This window comes from Rhineura floridana, chromosome 10, assembly GCF_030035675.1.
Source record: "Rhineura floridana isolate rRhiFlo1 chromosome 10, rRhiFlo1.hap2, whole genome shotgun sequence".
NCBI lineage: Eukaryota > Metazoa > Chordata > Lepidosauria > Squamata > Rhineuridae > Rhineura > Rhineura floridana.
In genome coordinates, this window is record NC_084489.1 from 42,680,796 (window position 1) to 42,702,435 (window position 21,640).

At 39.6% G+C, this 21,640-nt stretch overlaps 1 protein-coding gene across 8 annotated transcripts in view; it reads right to left on the reverse strand.

The window, feature by feature from the left end:
* ITGB8 (integrin subunit beta 8) overlaps positions 1 to 21,640 on the reverse strand; it is a 68,045-nt gene that overhangs the window by 42,021 nt on the left and 4,384 nt on the right. For 7 of the 8 annotated variants that reach the window (XR_009758131.1, XM_061586822.1, XM_061586820.1 and 4 more), the window contains exon 2: positions 3,932 to 4,017. The exons of the other annotated variant lie outside the window; for it this stretch is intronic. Coding sequence is in view for 3 of the 7 variants with exons in the window: in XM_061586822.1 (XP_061442806.1) it covers positions 3,932 to 4,017 (86 nt within the window). In the remaining 4 variants the exon portion in view is untranslated. The remainder of the gene's footprint in view (positions 1 to 3,931; positions 4,018 to 21,640) is intronic. 8 annotated transcript variants of the gene reach the window in all.

Sequence of the window (21,640 nt, forward strand, 5' to 3'; positions counted from 1 at the left end):
CTGCCCCAGCTGATGCAAGAGGCTGCAAGATTAACTGCAGCCTCTCTGTGGAGGGTCCCAGGCAGGGGGTCCCAGTCTTTGCAGCACTTACTATGGATTTCAGCTGTCTCGAGGGCCAGCAACCCAAAGGAGCAAGCAGCAAGCACCCAGATGCTCAGATACTCACTTCCAAGGCAGGTCTTCTTCAGTCCCCTAATGCTGCATGCACTTCATATTCCACTCTTCAGTCTCAAAGGGTTTCCATACATACATGAGAACACATATTTCTATCCACTCTCTTCACATCAATCATAACTATGCCTCTGTAAAGGTTTATCCAGATTGCACAAACCTTTAGCTAATTCTGGTCCCCATAATCTCAAATGATTGATTGCTTTCCATGCTCACTGCAGCATAAATTCTGAAGAAAAAGATGCTAGCTTTTCTCTGGGTCAATTCCCATATTATGAACTACACATGCCATCACCAACCCAGATGGACAAAGAGTAACTATTAATAATGACCTCATCACATAGGGGGCTTTCACAGTTTTCACATGAAAATGAGAAGTGAATCGATAATGACTTCTCTTTTTTCATGTGACCTTTCCACCTCAAAAATGCTTGAGTGTACTGGTCTTCTGACATCAATCAAATACTGTTTTTCTTTTAGACTGTGGCCCCAAACAATCTAATAAGAATTGTATGCTCAAAAGAAGTTTTTTTATTAAACAGAAAACAAATTTGACATCTGAAAATGCATTTTACTATAAAACTACATAACTGAATTGTTTTTATTGCCAAAAACCATTTCAGATTTATTTATTTATTACAGTTTTGGTTTAGGGCAGGACATAAAGAGAAGAGGAAAATTCATAAGAGAGGAACGGGATTTAAAGGCAAGGCAAGTGAATGTCTTAGAATATGTTCCACAGAAGGCACAGTTCTAATACACTGATGTTAACCCTGCACAGACCAAATGAAGACTGGGATGGCATGAAAATTGAACAGATAAAGAGCTGGTTTGGTTTCTCTTAGGAACGCTCTGAATAGTTATTGCTAAACATTGGAAACATGTTGTTTGAGTCACTAAAGAGGGTTTGTTTAATCAAATAAAATTTATTGCCATGGCAGAAAAGTTAAACCCAAAATTAAAACTTAGTCAAGGGCACATAACAAAGGACATATTTGTGAGTACTTAGCAGAGCTTACCTTGTTTTGAAATAATGATAATAATATTCAAACAGTCCTGACAAAACATACTAGTATGTGGAACGCCTGACAAACTTTTTTCCTTTTTAAAAAATTTAATAAAGTTTTTTCTAGGTAAATATAAAAAAGAGGAACAATAATATGCCTTTTGCTAATATATGACAGAATGTGATATCCTCAAACCCTCTAACCTTGCTCTCTTATTTAAGGTTGTATTACTTTGTATTTCTTATACATATAGATATGCAGCATGTTTCTTAGGAATGTAGATTGACAGATTTATAGAAAAGTAGATATTTATAATATATAGGAACAGACACAAACCTTTGCAGATGTTGCAATGGACATAATGGGGGTGGGGAAAAGAGTGGGATTGCATGAACTATCTCTACTCCTGACCTCCACGAGTTCAGCTGAATTTCTCCACAGAACCTAGACACGTACACAAGATTTCTACACAACTGAAAACCACAGAAAAGCAGGGTTCCAAGTTGCGCGACTGAGGGAATCCCATGCAAATCCAAGCATACACATACAGACTCTATGGAGACATTCAACAGAACACATGCAAGCTGGGAGCAGGGAAAATGCACATGATTATCCTCCCCCTCCTTGAATTCTTAATTACATCTATATAGTCAGACAGCATCTACACAGAAGGAGGCATAGGAGTGGCTCTCAAGATTATAGTCTCACTAGAAATAGGAAGCAATGAATGAACTTAAATATGTGTGAATGTGTGTGTGATTCACTAAAGTTTCTGCGATCTTAACATCTGTACGTATGCAGTTGGCACATTACTTCCTGTATGTAGTGGTGAGCCACACTACTAAAATAATGAAGTGTGTGCTCTGTATTTGGAATAAAACAAAGTCCGCCATCAATTCTCACATCAGTTATGCATCAACCAAATCAGGAATTATGTGAAGAATATGGCATGATTAGATCTAATTTAAAAGTCGCAATTAGCAATTTTTTGTTCTTTATCTCCATGTGTATATGAAACAGTGAATTAAAAAGGTTTGAAATAGGAAATAGTAAGTTTTAAAACTAAATTGACTTTGGCTATCCTTTGTTACCTTTACATTTTTCTTTCAGACTGTAAAAATTGAGATGGTAAAGTATATTGGCTTTTTTTTTTTTAACAAGTTACCTTCAATTTGCAAAAATAGCTTCTAAAGTTAAGGTATTATAAGTTGGAAATTGAAACAATTAGCTGCAATGGAAATGGAGCCAAAGGCATTATCCACTGAACCTGTACGGAGGCCGAATCACTTGGAAAGCAACCATATGCGGATGGGAAAAGCAGTAGCAGATGCCCTATAACCACAAAATTGATGCTGCCCACTCTCTACCAATACATGAACACCTAAGAAGCTCATGCCCAAGACCTGCCGTCTCTCTCTAGAATATCTTCTGCTCAGATACAAGTTGTCACTCTTTAAAGCAAAGTTCCTATGGTTTGGTGGATGGGACAACTCCTCCCCCTGGAGAGGAGGTGAAAGTAAGGCTTTGTGTGACCCACCTAGCATTGCCTTGCAATTGCCACCTTGGGGTCATAACCCATGGGTTGAAGACCTATACTTTAAACCATTTGAAAATCTCCAATTAATATTGAGTAGGCTTTAAAGAGGAATTATCAGGTGACTTGCTGAATAGCCATCGACTCCAAAAGCTGTCAATGTGGTGCCCCCCAAATGGTATGAATGACAACTCCCACCAGTCCCAGCCAACCTGGCCAATAGTGGGGAATGATAGAAGTAGTAGTTCACAAGGTCTGGAAGGGGCCACATTGGCCACTCTGATCCACACTGTCCCTATCAGGAGGAATGCCAGAGCTCTTACAAAGCACATGCTGAAGACCTAGAAAACAATGCAGAATGCCACATTGTAACCCCGTCTTTTAAAACTGGACTGGCTTCAGAACAATTTTGTCATACTAGAGACTCCAATCTGTGTATGGCACATTACAAAACTAAACACATTCTGGCTAGACTTTGCCAACCTGTTGCCCTGCGCATGTTTTGAACCGCAACTCCCATCATCCCTGACCAATGGCTATGCTGGATGGGAGTTGGAGGACACCAGGATGAGGAAAACTGTTGCAGGCCATTAAACAGAAAAGCTAACAGTTCTTACCATCATGACCTGCTGTATTATAAGCGTCAAACTCCAGGGATTTGAAAACGTTACAGCATCACAGCTTGGAATTATTCAACAAATACCCACACAGTGACATGCAGCATTAACATAAATGTAAGCAAAAATGTCATTGATTATTATTGTCATCTGTAAAGCACAGTCTCAAAATCATATAAAAACAAATTACAAAGTTCATATTGGGCCAACCAAAATATCATAAAACAGTGTGAAAGTTTTTGAGTTCCCCAGAATTCTTCCAATAGGTAAATTATTTTTAAAAATCCCAAAGGGGAGAGGGGAGATTTGAGACAAAAAAGGCTGTTGGGTGTTAGTCAAATCATCCATGTCTGCATCTGATAAGTGGCCACAATTCACTAGCAGATTTTTTTTTTCTCCACCCCCAACAAGGCTACCTTTACTCATGAAAAAGAAAGGATGTGTTTTTATATGTCACTGTACTTCCCCAACAATTGTTACATTTTCCCTTTGACTAAACATTTCTTTCATGTTCACAGAAGCTGGAGGCTTTCTCCATTTGCACTGAAGCAGCTAAACAGATAAACAAGTACCAGAATGAATAATACAGAGAAACAGTTTACCTCTTGAGTACACCATCCACATTCTGGGCCCACAGCAAGACAGTTGGTACATGTTGCTGCATTTGAGATGATACATCTGTTGATTGCTGTAAAAATATGAAACCATTCAGCAATTTGCAAACATGTGTGGGACTAGGAGCAGAGCACAACATGCATGACAAAGTATGAAACACAAGACTTTGGTACTTTATGGATAATTCAAAAGAGTTGCTACATCAGCCCTTGGGAGCTCAGGATTTTGCTCTTCTTAATACGTCACAGTAGGCTGTCAAGCTGGGGAGTCGGAGTGTGAGAGAAATACACATTTTGTATAAGCCCCAGAAATCCTTGTTGCTGGTCCTAGTGGCTACCCATGACTACTGCACCTACTGATGTAATTCCTATTAATTCTAGCACATGCGGCCAAGCATTCAATTACCTCACTTTCATTATTTTTAGGTAGTTAATTCAACAAGTCTATGGCAGGAGCAGAAATTAAATTCTTTATTTGTGGCATCTGCCCTAAGTGGATTTCCTATGACATATGAACAATCTTTCTCAGGTTAACAACCTGCAGTAATTGGCTACCAGCTAGCATGGAATATCATTTATACAAATAACTATATTCTTTATATACTTGATAACTTGTTGCATACTTGTGTTTTTAAAAGGGTAGCATGCAATTCACTATTTCCAACCTGTTGAAAGAGAACTTTGGAAGGGTGCCCTCAAAATGCAATCTGTTGCTCCTTGTTTTATTATTTATTTATACAGTAGGGCCCCGCTTTTCGGCGTTCCACTAATATGGTAGTTTTCAATTAGAGTAAGGCCCCACTCATCCGCCGCTTGTTCTACTTTTACAGTGTTTTTCGGCATGACGTGCTCAGCAGCTGAGCATCGGGCACCATTTTATTGACGGAGTTCTACTTTTCAGTGATTTTCGCTTTTCAGCGGGCGTCTGGAACGTAACCTGCCATGTGGGTGGGGCCCTACTTTAAAATATTTGTATATTGCTATTTCATTTTTAAAAACCATCAAAGCAAATAAAAAGTATACAATAAAAACCATTAAAATTCAGTAAAAACAAAGGTTAACCATACAAATAGACATCTTAATTGCCTGCATAAGCCTGGTGGACCAGAAGGCGCTTGCTCTTTTTCTGTTAGCAGAGAATTCCAGAGAACTGGGCAGATAACACTGAAGGCTCGATTTGGTGTTGATGTTATATGTGTCCCACCAACTCAGGGAATGACCAACACAGCTCCTGCAGACAATCTCAGTGATTGAGTTGGGATATAAGGGTTCAGGCAATCCCTAAGGAATCCTGGACCCAAGTTGTTCAGGGCTTTGTAAGGACCCTGAAACCAGCTCAGTAGTAGATGGGCAGCCAGTGGAGATGTTTTAAGAGTGGTGTCACATGTTGTCAGCCATGTGCCCCCATCAGCAATCTAGTCACTGCATTTTGTATCAGATGAAGCTTCCAAACCAGGCTCAAGGGCACTGCAGTAATCCAGCCTTGAGGATACCAATGCATGGACTACAGTGGTCAGGCTACCCCTGTCCAGGAATGGCCATAGCCAGACAGAGATGGTAAAAGGCACTCCTAGCTACAGAGGATAACTGGGGTTCTACTGACAAAAATGAATCCAGGAGTACCCTTAAGCTACATACCTGCTACTTCAGAGGGAGATTGACCCCATCCAGAACAGGTAATCTGCCTGTCTCCTGGACATGGGAATCGCCTACTCAAAGGGTCTCCATCTTCCCAGGATTTAACCACAGTTTATTGGCTCTTTTCTAGGCCACTACAGCATTCAGACACCAACCCAGAGCATTCACAGTCTTTCCTAATTAAGATGTTATTGTTTAGTCAGTTCTCAAGAATGTCCAGTATGGCAAAAATGAAGCATTTCTGTTTCCACAACCATAAACCCAGAGAGAGAACTGAAAGCTAAATGATGAAGGGCCATGCCAGATCCTACACTAAAATAGGATCCTCAATAACTACAACTGCTTTAACTTTTCAGGGTTTGTTTTTAAATGGACTGTGTGCTTTTTTTTTACTGTGGGATAATGTTAGATGCAAACGTAGGCCCAAAGGCTCTTTCACTTTAGTAAAACAGTCAATTGTAATACATTTAACTGATTAGGAAGGGTATATGCAGGCCAAGCCAGAGTAACAGAAACCAAAAAAGGGGTCAAAGACCAAGATGCTGGAAAATAGGAACTTTTATTATAGATAAAACATCTATAATAAAAATTCCTATTTTCCAGCATCTTGGTCTTTGACCCCTTTTTTGGTTTCTCTTTTGGATGCTAGCCACCCCCTGCTTTTTCAAGCCAGAGTAAGAACATTCTTCCAAAACACAGTTTTGGTAACACCTACCTAACAGAAACAGCACAGTGTTGGATAAAAAACATGCACTGGAAGCTAAACTGTATGAACAGCAAAGTCACATACATGGTGCAGTTCATGATGAACTTTCACTTCAGAGAATATAATGGAATTTGCATTTGAATACTCTACCATGTAAACACACACAACCCAAAAACACAAAATAACCCACCTCCATACACATAGAAATCTAGTATGTCATGGAGAACAGTTATGGAGATACAACAGTGGCTTTTCAAAAGTCATGTTTTCTGCTGATGCAGCATCCAGAGATACATTAACAAAACAAGAATAGGAACATAAGGAAGCTGCCTCATACACAATCTTACCTTTGGTCCATCTATCTCAGCATTGCCTACAACAGCTATGAGTAGGGTTGCCATATTGCCCAGTTAGCCGGGTTTTACCCGGATTCTATGCATGCCACCCGGCACCCGGCTAGCCCTTTAGGTGGCCCAGATGCTCAGCTTTAATTTTTAAAAAAATTAAGTTTCTAGGTGGTCCGGTTCTCAAGATATACATAAAAACATCAGCCGCCCCCCCGACTGTTAAATCTTTCTTTAAACAGTACTGTATAGCACTTCGTAGCTTTAACCCCGCCCGTTCAGGATTGCAGCCAATCAGGGATTGTGTTTCAGTTTCATTGACCTTAGGCAGTGTCTAGAAAACAAAATGGTGGTTTCACCCCCTGCTTATCTGAAAATCTCATAAATTGGGTAAGTATATACATTTCAGGTTTTTTTCCTCTTGTGTGCAGGAGTCAAATCTTGGGCAGTGTTTTGAAAACCTTCCCAATGCTTGCTTTTTGTAAAAGCAATGCTAATCCCATATGCCCAGAGTAAATCCCATTGAATTCAATAGGACTTACTTTTGAGCAGACATGGTTATGAATGTGCTGAAAATCAATGGGACTTTGGAGTGAATGTAAAAAAGAATTGTGTTTGTGCCCTCCAGTCCTATTTTAAAGCAAGTAGGCAGGGCTTACTTAGGTATTACAGTTTTTATTCTGTAGGAAAGTAATACTGATATTTTTAAAACTAATACTGATCTTTCTGCCATGACCAACTGGTTTGACAATAAACTATTATATGGGCTGTATGTATTTATACATCTGCAGTGTGTGCGTGTGCGTGTATGGAGTCTTTACAACACCCCTGTGAGGTAGGGTTGGAAACCAAGGCAGCTCACAACAAGAAATAAAGCCATTTAAAATCCAATAACCATAAAAACAAGTATAAACAGTTGCAAAACAGTGTAAAGTGGCATGATTCGGAATTTTAGGTTGTGTGAATGAAGTTGCTTATCACTTGAAGTTGCATTTCTGTCCCTGTTTGAGTAAGCCCCACTGAATATGCTGGGACTTGCTTCTGAATAAATAAACCTAGGATTGCACTGTAAATATCTTTACAGTTTGTGTAAATAATAAATATATTTGATAGTCATGCTTTTATATAAATATTTCTTCATTTATCATATTTTTGGTTGTGAGATGCTTAGTTTTCTGCCTTACTCACAGGAATCTTGTTGTGGTTGGTATGGTATTACATTTAGGAAAGTGTTACTGCCTTTTGTGTTGTTTTTTTCCTATTTGCATTTCACTTATCTTTAACCTCACTCCATTACAGCCATAGAAGCAACAGCAGCATATGCAAGATAATTAACTCCCATTAGTGATAAGAATAAGAATTTATAATTATTATTTCAATTAAAACAAGAGGCTTATCAATACTTTGAAGAGGACCAGATATTTATTTTCTTTCTGAGCCCAGGACTGGGTCTTTCATGATGCCCGGGGGGGGGGGGAGCAGGAGAGTAGTCAATAAGACAGACATCCTGGCATTGGTAATCTAATTAGCAAGGTATGTGTGGGGTTGTTGCACACTTCCAGGCCCAGTTTCATTTTGAGTATGGAGGTGGAACCTGTGTAGATGTGGTTGATCAAAGGGAGAAGAAATTTTGAGTTAAGCAAAACTGCTTTTATAAAACCTAAGAAACATACAGATACTTTGAATGTCTGAGTGCCTGCACCAGTGGAATACTGGAGGAACTTGTAAAGCTTGCTGAAACAGTATTTACAACTGAGCATGTAGTGTGAAAGACTCCTTTTCCTAACATTTTGGCTTCTTGTTTTTCTCCACCCACTACATCTTTGAAATATATCGTATATGGTTAACCGTACTGTTGCCCTGACTTACTTTATGTTTGTTGCTATTTTGTGTTTTTATTATTTTTTTATATTGATTGTGTATTTTTATTGTTTTTATTATATTTGTAAGCTGTGCTGAGGTCTGTTTTTAACAGCAAAAGGGCAGGATATAAATTCTCTTAATCAATCAATAAATACTCCATAGTGTTGGAAACTATAGTCTAGGCATTTAAGGCTAAAAATGTTGCTTTTTAAAAAAAGATTTCTCACATCTTTCCCCAGTTTTTGGTGGTAATTCCTAGGCACCAAAAACAAAACAACTGGACAATCCAAGTATTAATATGCAAATATTTGCACAATATGCAAATAATATGCAAATAATTTGCACAATATGCAAATAGTATGCAAATAATTTGCATAATATGCAAATACTTTACATAATATGCAAATTAACCTGCCTGGATTTGTGGAACTGGAATATGGCAACCCTAGCTATGAGGAACCTTTGGGCTTCCAGATGTTGCTGAACTACCACTCTCATCAGTCCCAGCAAGCATGGCCAACGGCTAGGGATGATAGGAGCTGTAGTTCAAAGACATTGAAGGTCTAAATGTTCCCCACATCTGGTCTACAATGACCTTTAGCAGCCCTTCAGGGTTTCAGAAAAGGGATCTATTCCACCCCTACCTGAAGATATCATGGATTGAACCAGCTACCTTCTGCATCCAAAGCCTGGCCTCTCCTCCATAAAGCCTTTGGCCCGCTTTGCATGTGCAGTAACACTAAGTCTTATGCAGACTACTCAGAACAAAGAATATCAGAATTCTGTGCCTGAGCTTTCCTTCAGAGGCTTTCGCTCAACTCAAGTATCCCAACAACAGACCAGGTCCTAGCAAATGACCACACACAAGAATATCAGCAATAACATGGGCAGAGGCAGGGCGGGATAACACCAAGATGGATGATCAGTAAGTCACTCTGGTTAGGAACCCTATTTGTTTTAAACTTTATGTATCAATAAATGTTAAAAGGAAAAAAAGAAACGAAATGAGTTGGGCTTATACAGTATAATTTCTTTAAAAATAAGGTTCAGAATCTGTTGGGTTCACAATTTGTTCCAATGATTTCTTATAGAAATAAGATTTACAGACATGTATTCATTCATGAAATATTTCTTATGTAGCTGCCAGTCTATTTTTAAAAAAAATGAGAACCAAGGCATTACTAAATTAGTTACATCTTCTTTTAAAAAAACCCTTACATTAAAGCTAGACATTTTTTATGAGTTGGCTTAGAAAGGAACACAGACTTATCTTAGCATTTTACCAACACAACCCAGACAAACCTGAACTGCTACAATGCCAAAAATAAAAAGGCAGGCTTTTACTGGCTTTAGTTAAATAACTGAAACATGCCAAAAAGGTATTTTAAAAGAAGGCAGGCCATATTTTGACTCAAAAAAATAACTGTATACTGACATACATAATATATAATAAAACATATGTGTAGCTTGTTATATCATACCAAACTGTATATCAAATTATGTATTCATTACTTTAAATAAGGCTTACTGACCCAGTTATTGCAAGAATTAATACATTTTAGAATACCAAAGAGAATATTCCTGGGGCAAGACCAAACATAATGCACTTGGAACATTATGTTTGTGGCCACAGAATGCTCAAGTATTTCATTTTAAGGCCTCATCATACTGCCCCAACACTAATAGATAGCACTTTCAAAACCCATCAGTCACCAATGCTCAATAAATAAAGAGTTCCGTCGACAAGCAGATGCTTGATTTCTAAATCTGTGGGGCTCAGAGGAGAAGGAGGATGGCACCAAGCTTACATTAATTTGACTACTGGCACTTTCTCATTTCAAACATAACACAAGCCAAATAAAGGCTTACCGAGATGCAGGAAAGGCAAGCAAGATTCCCAAGATGTCACTGGCAAGATCTCCACAAGCTCAGAGACACCGCTGGGGACATATGCAAACAGTAACAGGAAAGAACTACATTACCCAGATTACATTATCCTGGTGTTTCTGAATATCCTTGTAAGCATGTGTGAGGGTCTAAGGCCCTATCAAGCTAGTTCCCAAAAGTCCTCCTTACAGTCTCCTCCGTAAAGTTTAAGTAAGGGGAGCAGGGAGGAACTACTCTAGGAACCACTGTGGGCCCGAAATGGATCCATTTCAGATTGGGCCTGGAGCTAAGGCAGGCCTGGGTCTAACCACCCAAAAATGGATGTAGGGAACAGGAGCCAAGAACACAGTGTCCAAATCCTTCCATTTTTACATTCACTCATCACTAGCCATTGGGTTGTAGTTTTGCGCTGATATGGTTGGCTTATTCTAAAGTAAACTTTAAAAGAGCTTCAGCTGAACCTGTATGCTGCTGTTTTACTTTTTAAACATTTAACATTAACTTCATTGTTATTTGCTTAATTCAGGTTCTAAAACAAACTAAGATTATTTCTCAGAAGTAGAAGTTAAATTTTTGTTTGTTTCAGCTAGATAAATTAACGCTAGCGTTGTTGTTTTTTTTAAAAAAATCCACATTTTGATTTGTTAAACACCCCAATTGTTACTTACATTTATGTATGCACATAAGCACACAGAAGCATCCTTCTATATACATCATTAGCTTTCACAGCCATAATGATGTAGGTTAATATTCTATCATACAACATGAAGTTAATGTACATGATAGTCTCTAGAAATATCACTAAACCAGCATTACCAATTAAAACACAAACAACGAGGAGGGTTTGTTGTAACTGTGCACTGTCCCCTCCAAGTATAACAAAATCTCCAGACCCCATTCCCTTGGCCTTGAAAAAATTCTGCTGCAAAAGTGTGGTAAAGATCTGCCAGGGTGGCCTGTTAATCAGCTAGTTCAGTTACCAACACCTGTATGGTGTCTGAATTCAGTACTCAAGGTACAAAAGTCAATATAGAGAAGAAAATGTCAAAACTGTTAAACCTCTTCAGATAATTTATGTTCACTGCAGCCTTGTCTTTAACCACTCACCTGGTCACCATCGAATCAAATTTGATTTTGATTTGAACCACTCACCAGGTCACCATAGACAAAAAGGAATGTCACCCAGGCAAACAAGTGGATAGCTCGAGGACCAATGAGGAGCTTCTTCTGTCCTTTGGCAGGTTGCTATGTTTCTGTGCTAACTGTGCAGCAAAAGAGTCTCCTGTGCGTTCAGCATCAAAATGCAGTGGGCTGGCAACAGCATGACAAAGTGATATGTTCTTCTGCCGCCAGTCCATTCTGCACTTCTGTGCTGGGCACTGTCAGGCCCCTTCCTGTGGTCACCGCCTTGTCACGGTCCCACCATAAGGTCCTGGTCTCTTAATGGTTCTCTCACCGTCTCTAGAAAAGATCTCTCAAGATCCCCCTGCTAGGCAGCACCACCAGACACTCCCTGTAAACAATATTGCCTTGAGACTGTGCCTTCGTCTCCTCCTGGCTTATTGCTATGTTGTGTCTGGGTGCAGTTACAGGCCTCAACCTCCCTGTATCTTTGTGCCTATAAAGATTACAGCCCTGGGTTGCTCTGGATACCTGATGATGTTACACTATCTCTTCACTGCTGCCGCCACTGATACTGTTTCCCAACCTTGGTGTATGCCCTGCCCACCCTTCTGGTCTGTGACAGCCCAGCGTTTTGGTAAACCAAGAAATATTTATTTATATACACAGGGATTAACAAGATTACGTAAAGGTTTAGTCAACAAGCGTGTGGTTTCATAAGATGTGTTACTCTTTGTTTCTTAGTCATCAGTAACCTGCCTCACTACCTGCCTAATCCAATCCACTCTACAACCCTCTCTAAAACCAACCCACAGAACCAACAGAACGAGCCAACAGAACCCCCTCTCAACTGTCATCCTCTCATTTATACCTTCAGACACTCAAACGCTCAGCCAATCATCATACAACACTCATCAACTTTCCAACCCATGTACTCCTCCCTCTCACTCAGTCCACTTACCTCATTTACTCTAATAAACCCGCATTTACCATATTTACAGTATTATATATACAGGGACATCACAGGCACATAGAAACCAAACAGGCTAACTGAGAAGGCAGGGAGTACAACAGCCTGCTGCATTTCTGGCTTGCGCTTTTATTTATTAATATTTTTTTAACTAGCCTGCTCTTTAATCATAAGACTCCATTCTTCCTCCACCAACCACTCTTATAGATAAAAAGCAGGCTAACAAAAATATTTTTGCGGGCTAATAACTTTTGGAGTTAACTTGCAAGCCTTTATTCACTGTATCTGATCCATCATTTTCTTTATTAATAACATTTATATATTATTTTATTGTTGTTGTTGTTACTTATTATATTTCTTTCCTGCCCTTCACCATAAGGTCCCAGGGCAGGTTGCAGCAATGCAAAAATGTAACATTTATCAAAACAATAGGGTGGCTCCTAAACATATATCTCTCAGGTGTCAAAAAGCAGGGTAAAGAGGTCAGTGTTGCACTAGGACCTGGGAGAGGGTTCAAATTCCCACACAGTCATGAAGCTCACTGGGTGATCTTAGGCCAGTCACTGCCTCTCAGCCTCAGAGGAAGGCAATGGTAAAACCACCTCTGAATATCGTTTACCATGAAAACCCTATTCAAAGGGTTTCGACTTGAAGGCAGTCCATTTTCCATACAATGAAGATGACAGACACACCCCTGTGGGAACAGAATTGTACAATTTAGGGGCTACCACAGAGCATGTCCCCTTCTGGACACCTCCACTGAACTTCTGAGGGTAGTGGAACTACCAAAAGAGCCCCTTCTGCTGACCCTAACACCCAAGATGGTCTGTAGAGGAGAAGGTGGTCTTTCATACTTTTTTAATTTAAAATTTTAAAATGTACACACAAAACTACAATCAACAAATTTTCCCAACACCCCATACAACCAGTTGCCAGGATTAAGGTGGAAAATTATGTTATTCTCCCACCACCACCACTTTTCCCCCCTTACAGTAACTCAGTGTAACATATAAGTACAGTCCAGGAGAATCCAGTGGTCTGTCTTTCAGACATTTTGGGGCCAAGAAACCCCTAAGAGGTTTACGTAAAGCACAATAATTAAACAGAGAAAAAAGGAGAACCAAATATACAAAGTAATCTGTGAATAAAACCAAAGAATCCACTAATAAAACATTCAGTAAAACATCAGTATAAATGCCAAGTATCTCTTAAATAACAGGTAGGTTAATATTGGATAGTCTGGATAAAAGCATGCTTGCCTTACAGTTAATATCTAAACTGTATCGGAATCTTCTACCAGATACAATGACTTAAATATGGCTTTTCCATGTAAATTGAGAGCCAATTTGAATATTTACGCCAACTACCAAACAGAGATATTTCATTTTCACAGGTTCTCCATCCCTGGTTTAGGAAGCATATGAAGGAATGAGGAACCCGTGAGTCCCCAGCTGCTGCCGAACTCCAACTCCCATCATCTCCAACCAGCATGGCAAATGATCAAGGGTGATAGGAGCTGGAGTCCAACAACAGCTGGTACAGTACATTTTCCCCATATAACACAGCAAAGTGAAGAGTATCTACAGTTTTGTGGATATTATCTCCTTTGGTGCAAAAGGGGCAGTATATAAAATCACCATACGGCTCAAAGCAGCCCACTTTGGAATCCCTGATGCTCAAAGTAAATTATTATACTATACATTTAAGAACATAAGAAGAACCCTGCTAAACACCCATCTTGTTTTCACAGTGCCCAACCAGATGCCTATGGGAAGGCCGCAAGGAGAACCTGAGAGCAATAACATGCTCCTCACTTCTGATTTCCAATAACACACTGCCTGCAACAGTGGAGATAAAATACAGCTGTCATAGCTAGTAGTCACTGATAGCCCTATCCTCCTTGATGTTTTCTAATCCTCTTTGAAAGCGATGTAAGTTAGTGACTAAGTATTTGCATTTACTTATCAGACAGAAGGTATGTTTCATCCAGCTCCCAAAGAGAAATCTAACAGAATTAAATCTCTCCAACTAGCCTGTCCTAACAAGGAAACTTCTTATAACCTTATGAACAGAATTGTGGTCATATGCTTTCCCGTATCTCATTTAAAATTTGGCAAGTTTAGTAGACTGATATTCAAGTGAAGCCCTCAAAGTGAATCACAACCGCATTTTATAAAATGCATCAATGCATTAAAAACCACACACTTGCGAATAAAACAAAACCAGCCCAGCTGGAGCAGAAGCAGATACATGGCACGGCCTTCACCTGCTTCCCTCACCCCACTCCTGGAATCCTTCCCACATGGCAGCTGGTGGAAGATAGCCCTGTGGCAATCAACCTGTGAAAGTTCAGCTGAAGCACAAGGAGGGAAGTAATGTTATCTTGGCCTGCATCTCTCTCTTGGATTCCTTCCCAGTGTTCATAGAACAGAATAGTAGAGTTAGAAGGGGCCTGTTTCAATCTCTGTAGATCTGCATTTCAGTAGTGTGATATCAGTATGTGCGTTGCGGGAGATGAGCCTCTTGTAGAATATGCTTGTCTCATTTCCTAAATTTAAAATTGACGCATGCCTGAATTCATCTAAGACAGCGCACTACTATTATAAGTAAGCCTAGGTTTTTTGCATACCTTAACGTGGTAAAGGGGTTTGAGAGTGTTGAAGAAGCTGATAGCAATGCTGTCAGGAGTCTAGACCAAGAGGCTAGACTCCTACAAGGGGCACCCAAGGAGGAATTGTCAAAGCTGAGACACCAGACTAAGATGCATCCAAACTCAGAGGAAGGCAATGGTAAACCACCTCTGAATACCTCTTACCACGAAAACCATATGAACAGAATCTCCAAAATGCAACATGAGATAGTGCTGGAAGATGAGACCCCCAGGTCAGAAGGCACTCAACAAGCTTCTGGGGAAGAACAAAGGACAAGTACAAGTAGCACTGTGACTAATTATGCAGCTGGGTCAAAGCCAAAAGGAAGCCCAGAAGCTGATGCACACAGATGTGAAAGGAGAGTTTGGAGTTGAACGACACACACAATAGGAACATGGAATGTGGGAAACATGAACCAGAAATTGTCAAGCAAGAAATGGAACATATCAGCATTATAATACTTGGTGTGAGTGAATTAAAATGGACAGGAATGAGACATTTTCATTCAGGTAACTACAAAATATTTTATGCAGGAAATGAGAAATTAAGAAGAAATGGGGTTGCTTTAATAGTGAGAAATGATGTAGCAAAAACAATTAAGAGCTTAACGCAAGGTCAGAGCGAGTTATACCAAGGAGATTTGATGGGAAACCTATTAACATAACCATCATCCAAGTCTACGCTCCACGGCAAACGCAGAAGAGGTGGAATTGGAGAGATTTTATGTAGAAGTACAGGAAGAAATTGATCACACACCAAAACAAGATGTGCTGATAATCATGGGGGATGGAGTGCAAAAGTAGGGAACAGAGAAAAACTAGGAATTGTGGGGAAATGGGGCTTAGGTGACAGAAATGAAGCAGGAGAAAGACTTATTGAATTCTGTGAAGCCAATAATTTGTTTCTTGCAAACACATTTTTGAGCAACCAAAAACACAACTGTACACATGGACATCACCAAATGGTCAATAAAGGAAACAAATTGATTATATAATTGGTAGCAGAAGATGGAGGAGCTCCATATTTTCTGTGAAAACAAGACCAGGAGCAGACTGCGGTACAGATCATGAACTGGTCATATTGAAAATCAGAGTAAAGCTAAAGAAGACCAACAAAGCAATCATAATGCCAAAATACAATTTAAATAACATCCCAGAAGCATATAAAGATCAAATAAGGAACAGGTTTGAGGCTTTAAACTTAGTTGACAGAGAACCAGAAGAACTATGGAATGAAGTCAGAGACGTTATCAGAGAAGAATGCAAAAAGACAATACCTCTTGTTAAAAAGAGAGAAAGACCCCAATGGATGACTGAAGAAACTCTTCAAATGGTTAAAGAGAGAAGGAAATCAGCAGCAAAAGGAAACAGAAACACGGTTAGAAGCTTAAATGCAACAATACAGCGACTAGTGTGTAGGGACAAAGAGAACTATCACAATAGTTATTGTATAGAAATAGAAGACGACAAGAAAAAGGGAAGAACAAGAGCCCTATTCCAAAAGATTAGAGAAATGAAAGGGAAATTTAAACCAAGAGTAGATATGTTGAATAATCAACAGGGGAACACACTGACTCACTGAGATGAAATAAAAGAAAGATGGAAGCAATACACTGAAGAACTCTATAAAAGAGATGACAGGATGACAGATTCATTCACGGAGGAACTGTATGAAGAAGAACCAGAAATTTTAGAATGTGGAAGCTGCTCTTAAAATACTTGGAAGAAACAAATCACCAGGAACAGATGGCATACGAATAGAGTTGCTACAAGCTTCTGAAACTGAATCTGTCCAAATTTTGACAAACATTTGTCAACAAATACGAAAAACTAAACAATGGCCCACAGACTGGAAGTGTTCCATATACATCCCAATTCCAAAGAAAGGGGATCCCAGGGAATGCAGTAATTATCAAACTATTGCCTTAATATCCCATGCAAGTAAAGTAATGCTCAAGATTCTACAACAAAGGCTCTTACCGTATATGGAGCGAGAAATGCCAGACATCCAAGCTGGTTTTAGAAAGGGAAGAGGCACCAGAGATCACATCACAAACATACATTGGATAGTGGAACGGACCAAGGAATTTCAGAAGAAAATCACCCTGTGCTTTATAGACTACAGCAAAGCCTTTGATTGCATAGATCATGAAAAACTATAGAATGCTTTAAAAGAAATGGGGGTGCCACAGCATCTGATTGTCCTGATGCACAACCTATACTCTGGACAAGAGGCCACTGTAAGGACAGAATATGGAGAAACCAATTGGTTCCCCATCGGAAAGGGTGCGAGACAGGGGTGTATTTTACCACCCTACTTGTTAAATCTATACGCAGAACATATCGTACGGAAAGAGGGATTGGACCAAGATGAAGGAGGTGTGAAAATTGGAGGGAGAAATATCAATAATTTAAGATATGTATACAATACCATACTACTAGCAGAAACCACTAATGGATGTTGATGAAAATTAGAGGAAAGAACAAAAGCAGGACTACAGCTGAATGTCAAAAAGACAAAGTAAGAACAACAGAAGATTTATGTAACTTTAAAGTTGACAACGAGGACATGGAACTTGTCAAGGATTATCAATACCTTGGCACACTCATTACCAAAATGTAGACAACAGTCAAGAAATCAGAACAAGGCTAGGAATGGGGAGAGCAGCTGTGAGAGAACTAGAAAAGGTCGTCAAATGCTAAGATGTATCACTGAACACTAAAGTCAGGATCATTAAGACCATGGTATTACCAATCTCTTTGTATGAATGTAAAAGTTGACAGTAAAAAAAGAAAATCAACTCATTTAAAATGTGGAGGAGGAGAGCTTTGTGCATACATGGACTGCAAAAAAGACAAATAATTGGGTGTTAGAACAAATTAAACCAGGACCTTCACTAGCAGCTAAAATGATGAAACTGAGGTTATCATACTTTGGACACATAATGAGAAGACATGATTCACTAGAAAAGACAATAATGCTGGGAAAAACAGAAGGGAGTAGAAAACGAGGAACCAAACAAGAGATGGATTGATTCCATAAAGGAAGCCACAGACCTGAACTTACAAAATCTGAACAGGGTGATTCACAACAGACGCTACTGGAAGTTGCTGATTCACAGGGTTGCCATAAGTCGTAATCGACTTGAAGGCACAAAACGATAGCAAGAACGTTTTTTGCCTTTGTCTCCTTATACATTTTAGTGTTAGTTTGCTGTCTGTGCTGATATATTTTACTGTACTCACACACTTATTATTTTATTCTGCTCCACTGTTTGGATCTACCTGGATAGGCATTCCTAACACTGCAATTCTTAATTCTGTTTTTGGAAACTCTTTAGCAAAATCATTTCAAATCAGATAACATCACTAAGAAAATTAGGACTTCTTATCACAGAATGCACCTCCAATAACATTTTTGCCTTTGTGCGACAGTCACAAAAGTCCCCATTCAGTACAATAGTGTGATATTCGATCAACTTTACCCAAGGCTGAAAAACTGAAGGGAGGCATATCTGGGCCTCTGTCATTGGTCAGCTGACCTAGGGCCACGTGGAGATTGCAGTACTTTTCTTCCAAGGGTCAAACTCAGTTTACACGCTGGCAAAATAAGCCTTTGTGGACAAGTGGTTCTCATATCTGTGAAATAGGTTATCCTATTCCTGGACCTTGGCCACTGTGGTCCTGGCACTAGTGACCTCAAGATTGGACTACTGCAATGTACACTATGTGGGGCTTCCCTTGGGCTTAACCCAGAGACTACAGCTGGTGCAGAATGCAACAACTAGATTGTTAACTGGGGCTGTGGAGAACCTGAATCCCCTGTCTTCCAGGAAAAACACCATGACAAAGGGAGAGAGCCTGGCACAAGCCACTGTCCAGAGGAGAAGCTGCTCTAGTGCTTGCTTTCCTCTTCCCTCCCCATTCCTTTTTCATTTTGTATTGTGTCTATTACTTTGTGAGACTGCAAGTACTTAGAAAATTTTAGGTACTTTGTAAGTGTTAAAAACAACAACTTATAAAACATAAGAGCAACTAGAAAGAAAATTAGATTGATGGGGGAACCATACTGCTGTTTACCCTTAAAAAGTCAGAAATGGTAGATTTGGCTGTGGCAAAGCTGGGAAATAAGGGGCCATTCCACTTACCCTCATTTGGAAGGTTTGTATCTGTATTGAACTTGAAATTGTTTTCAATTGTTTCTGTTGTTAAATCATTTTGGTATCTTTTAAGGGAAGTGATTCTTAAAACAAATAATAAGAGGAAGATGGGAGGTGCACCATTCCAATATAAGTTCCACCTTCTTTTCCATTAAAACCCTGTCATACCACAGTACATCATTATCATGACACAAACGGGATTCCATGATGGAATCCTGGGAATATTTACATTATATTAAAATGGGTTTTAGCATGATCTACATTCTGAGATGCAGGGTGCTTCCTGATGGCTCAGTTAGACCCTAATTAAATTCACAAAATCTCCCTTTCCCCCCAAATCTGAACAATTGTTCTATGGCTGCTTACAATCTGCATGCAGTGGCTTAGTTTAAAGGTGATCAATAAGGTGGGGAAATAAGCTTATTCTTATCAGCAAGTCATAAGAGGAGATTGCTTTTTATAGAACAGTAGGAAGGGGCCTATAATGCCATTAAGACCAACCCCCTGCTCAAAGCCAGAAACACGGCTCAGGATTTATTGGAAAGGTATTAATTCTGAGCATTATAGTGCTAGAGATTGCTACATTGGTAACATGAATGCATGTACTCTCTGGGCCAACCTGTTTCATGCAGCTCTAGAATCAAGATGTCAGGTGTAGCCAGGACATGGAGGTAGTAGTGGCCAGTGAGGCGGTGCAGCATGGTGCATAGCAATAGGAGCATCAGATTGGCTTTACTGCCATGCTCCATGCCCCCTACCCCTCTTGGTCAGCGCCAGTGACCCACTGTGTTCAGAAGCTGGGAGAGCAATGGTGCCCCACCCACGCTGCATCACTGGCCGCTACTGCATGGAGGCAGATAGAACCATCTATATCTTATGAAAATATTGCTGCTACAGCCCTTTCTTTCAAATTCATAGGAAGTTATTATAATTCATACTTCTAGAGACCAGCCCTCCTCACCTTGGTGCCCTCCAGATTCCCATCAGCCCAGCCAGCATAACCAATGATCAGGGATGATGAGAGCTATAATCCAACATCTGGAGGCTACTACATTGACTATCCCTGCTCTAAAGGCTTTCTACCAAAAAGGTTACTTGGATTAGAATAGTGGAGGCTATCAAACAGTTTTCAGCGTAGTTCAACATTAGATAATTATTAAGTCATGTACCAGAAATAGCTAATTGCTGAACTTTAGTCTGCTTATTGTTATATGTTAACTCCCATCTCTAATTGTCACTGGAATCATTTCACTGATTGAAGCAGCTGTTACATATTTAAGTTTGCTATTAAATATTTCATTTGATAACTTCCTCATTTTTAAAAAAGAAAAAAGCCAAATTATTGTACTGAAGTGAGTTTTGGCAATTTTACTGTCCAATTTTACTGTTCTCATCCTAGCATCAGGTACTTGTTCCAGTTGACTGAGCTAAACTACAATTATCCTTTGGTTAATGTCACAGAACAAGACATCCTTTGTCACTAGGCAGTAAAACTGGTCTTTTTTTAAAATCAGCATTCAGAAGACACTGTGAGACTTGGAATTTTAGAATACTGCTTTAATGTTGTGCTCACTGTTGTTATCCCACATTAAAGCTCACATTCTGCCTTCACTTAAAATAAGTGGACAAAAGGCCCTGAAATAATTAGCTGAAATTATATACATAGTGCTTATTTTCTCTCACAACTTTTCATGAACATTACGGATACCAGGTCTTGGTTAAAGAACAAGCTGCAATGTTAGTTTATGTATGAGTGCAGAAATAGCAACTGAAGCTTTAAGGACAATCTATGTCCATTTTCTCTGATAAATGGCTTACTATCAGATAGCATACTGCTAACAAGAAATAGGTTCTAGAAGTACATCACCGTATTTTCATTATCAATATACTGGTGAACAATATATAGGTTAGTTATCTCTAGAACTGAGGGTGTAGCTACATATACCACAGTAGAGGAGAAATGACGGCTGACTGTCCACCTGTCTTCTTGAAACACAAAACTTTCTTTAACTTTAAAATATAGCTCATTCAGTTGATCAAACTACAGGTTTTATTTTCAGGATTGTATCCACCTAAGTCATAGACCTTCTCCTTCCCAACTTGCCCCTCCCATGCAGCCACTGTTCCCCTGCTACCACTACAGAACCAACCACACCTTACTGCCCTCCTCACCAGGAGGCACAGCTGAGTTAGGCTGATGAGGGGCCCTTCTGAGCCACTGGGGCCCTTGGGTCAGTGCTTGACAGTCAACTGCTGGGGCTGGGATGGGCAAGGAGTTTCAGACTGTAGATGCTGCCACACTAACACAAAAGGATTGCAAGCGTGGAACAAACTTTATATGACACTTATAAAAGTAC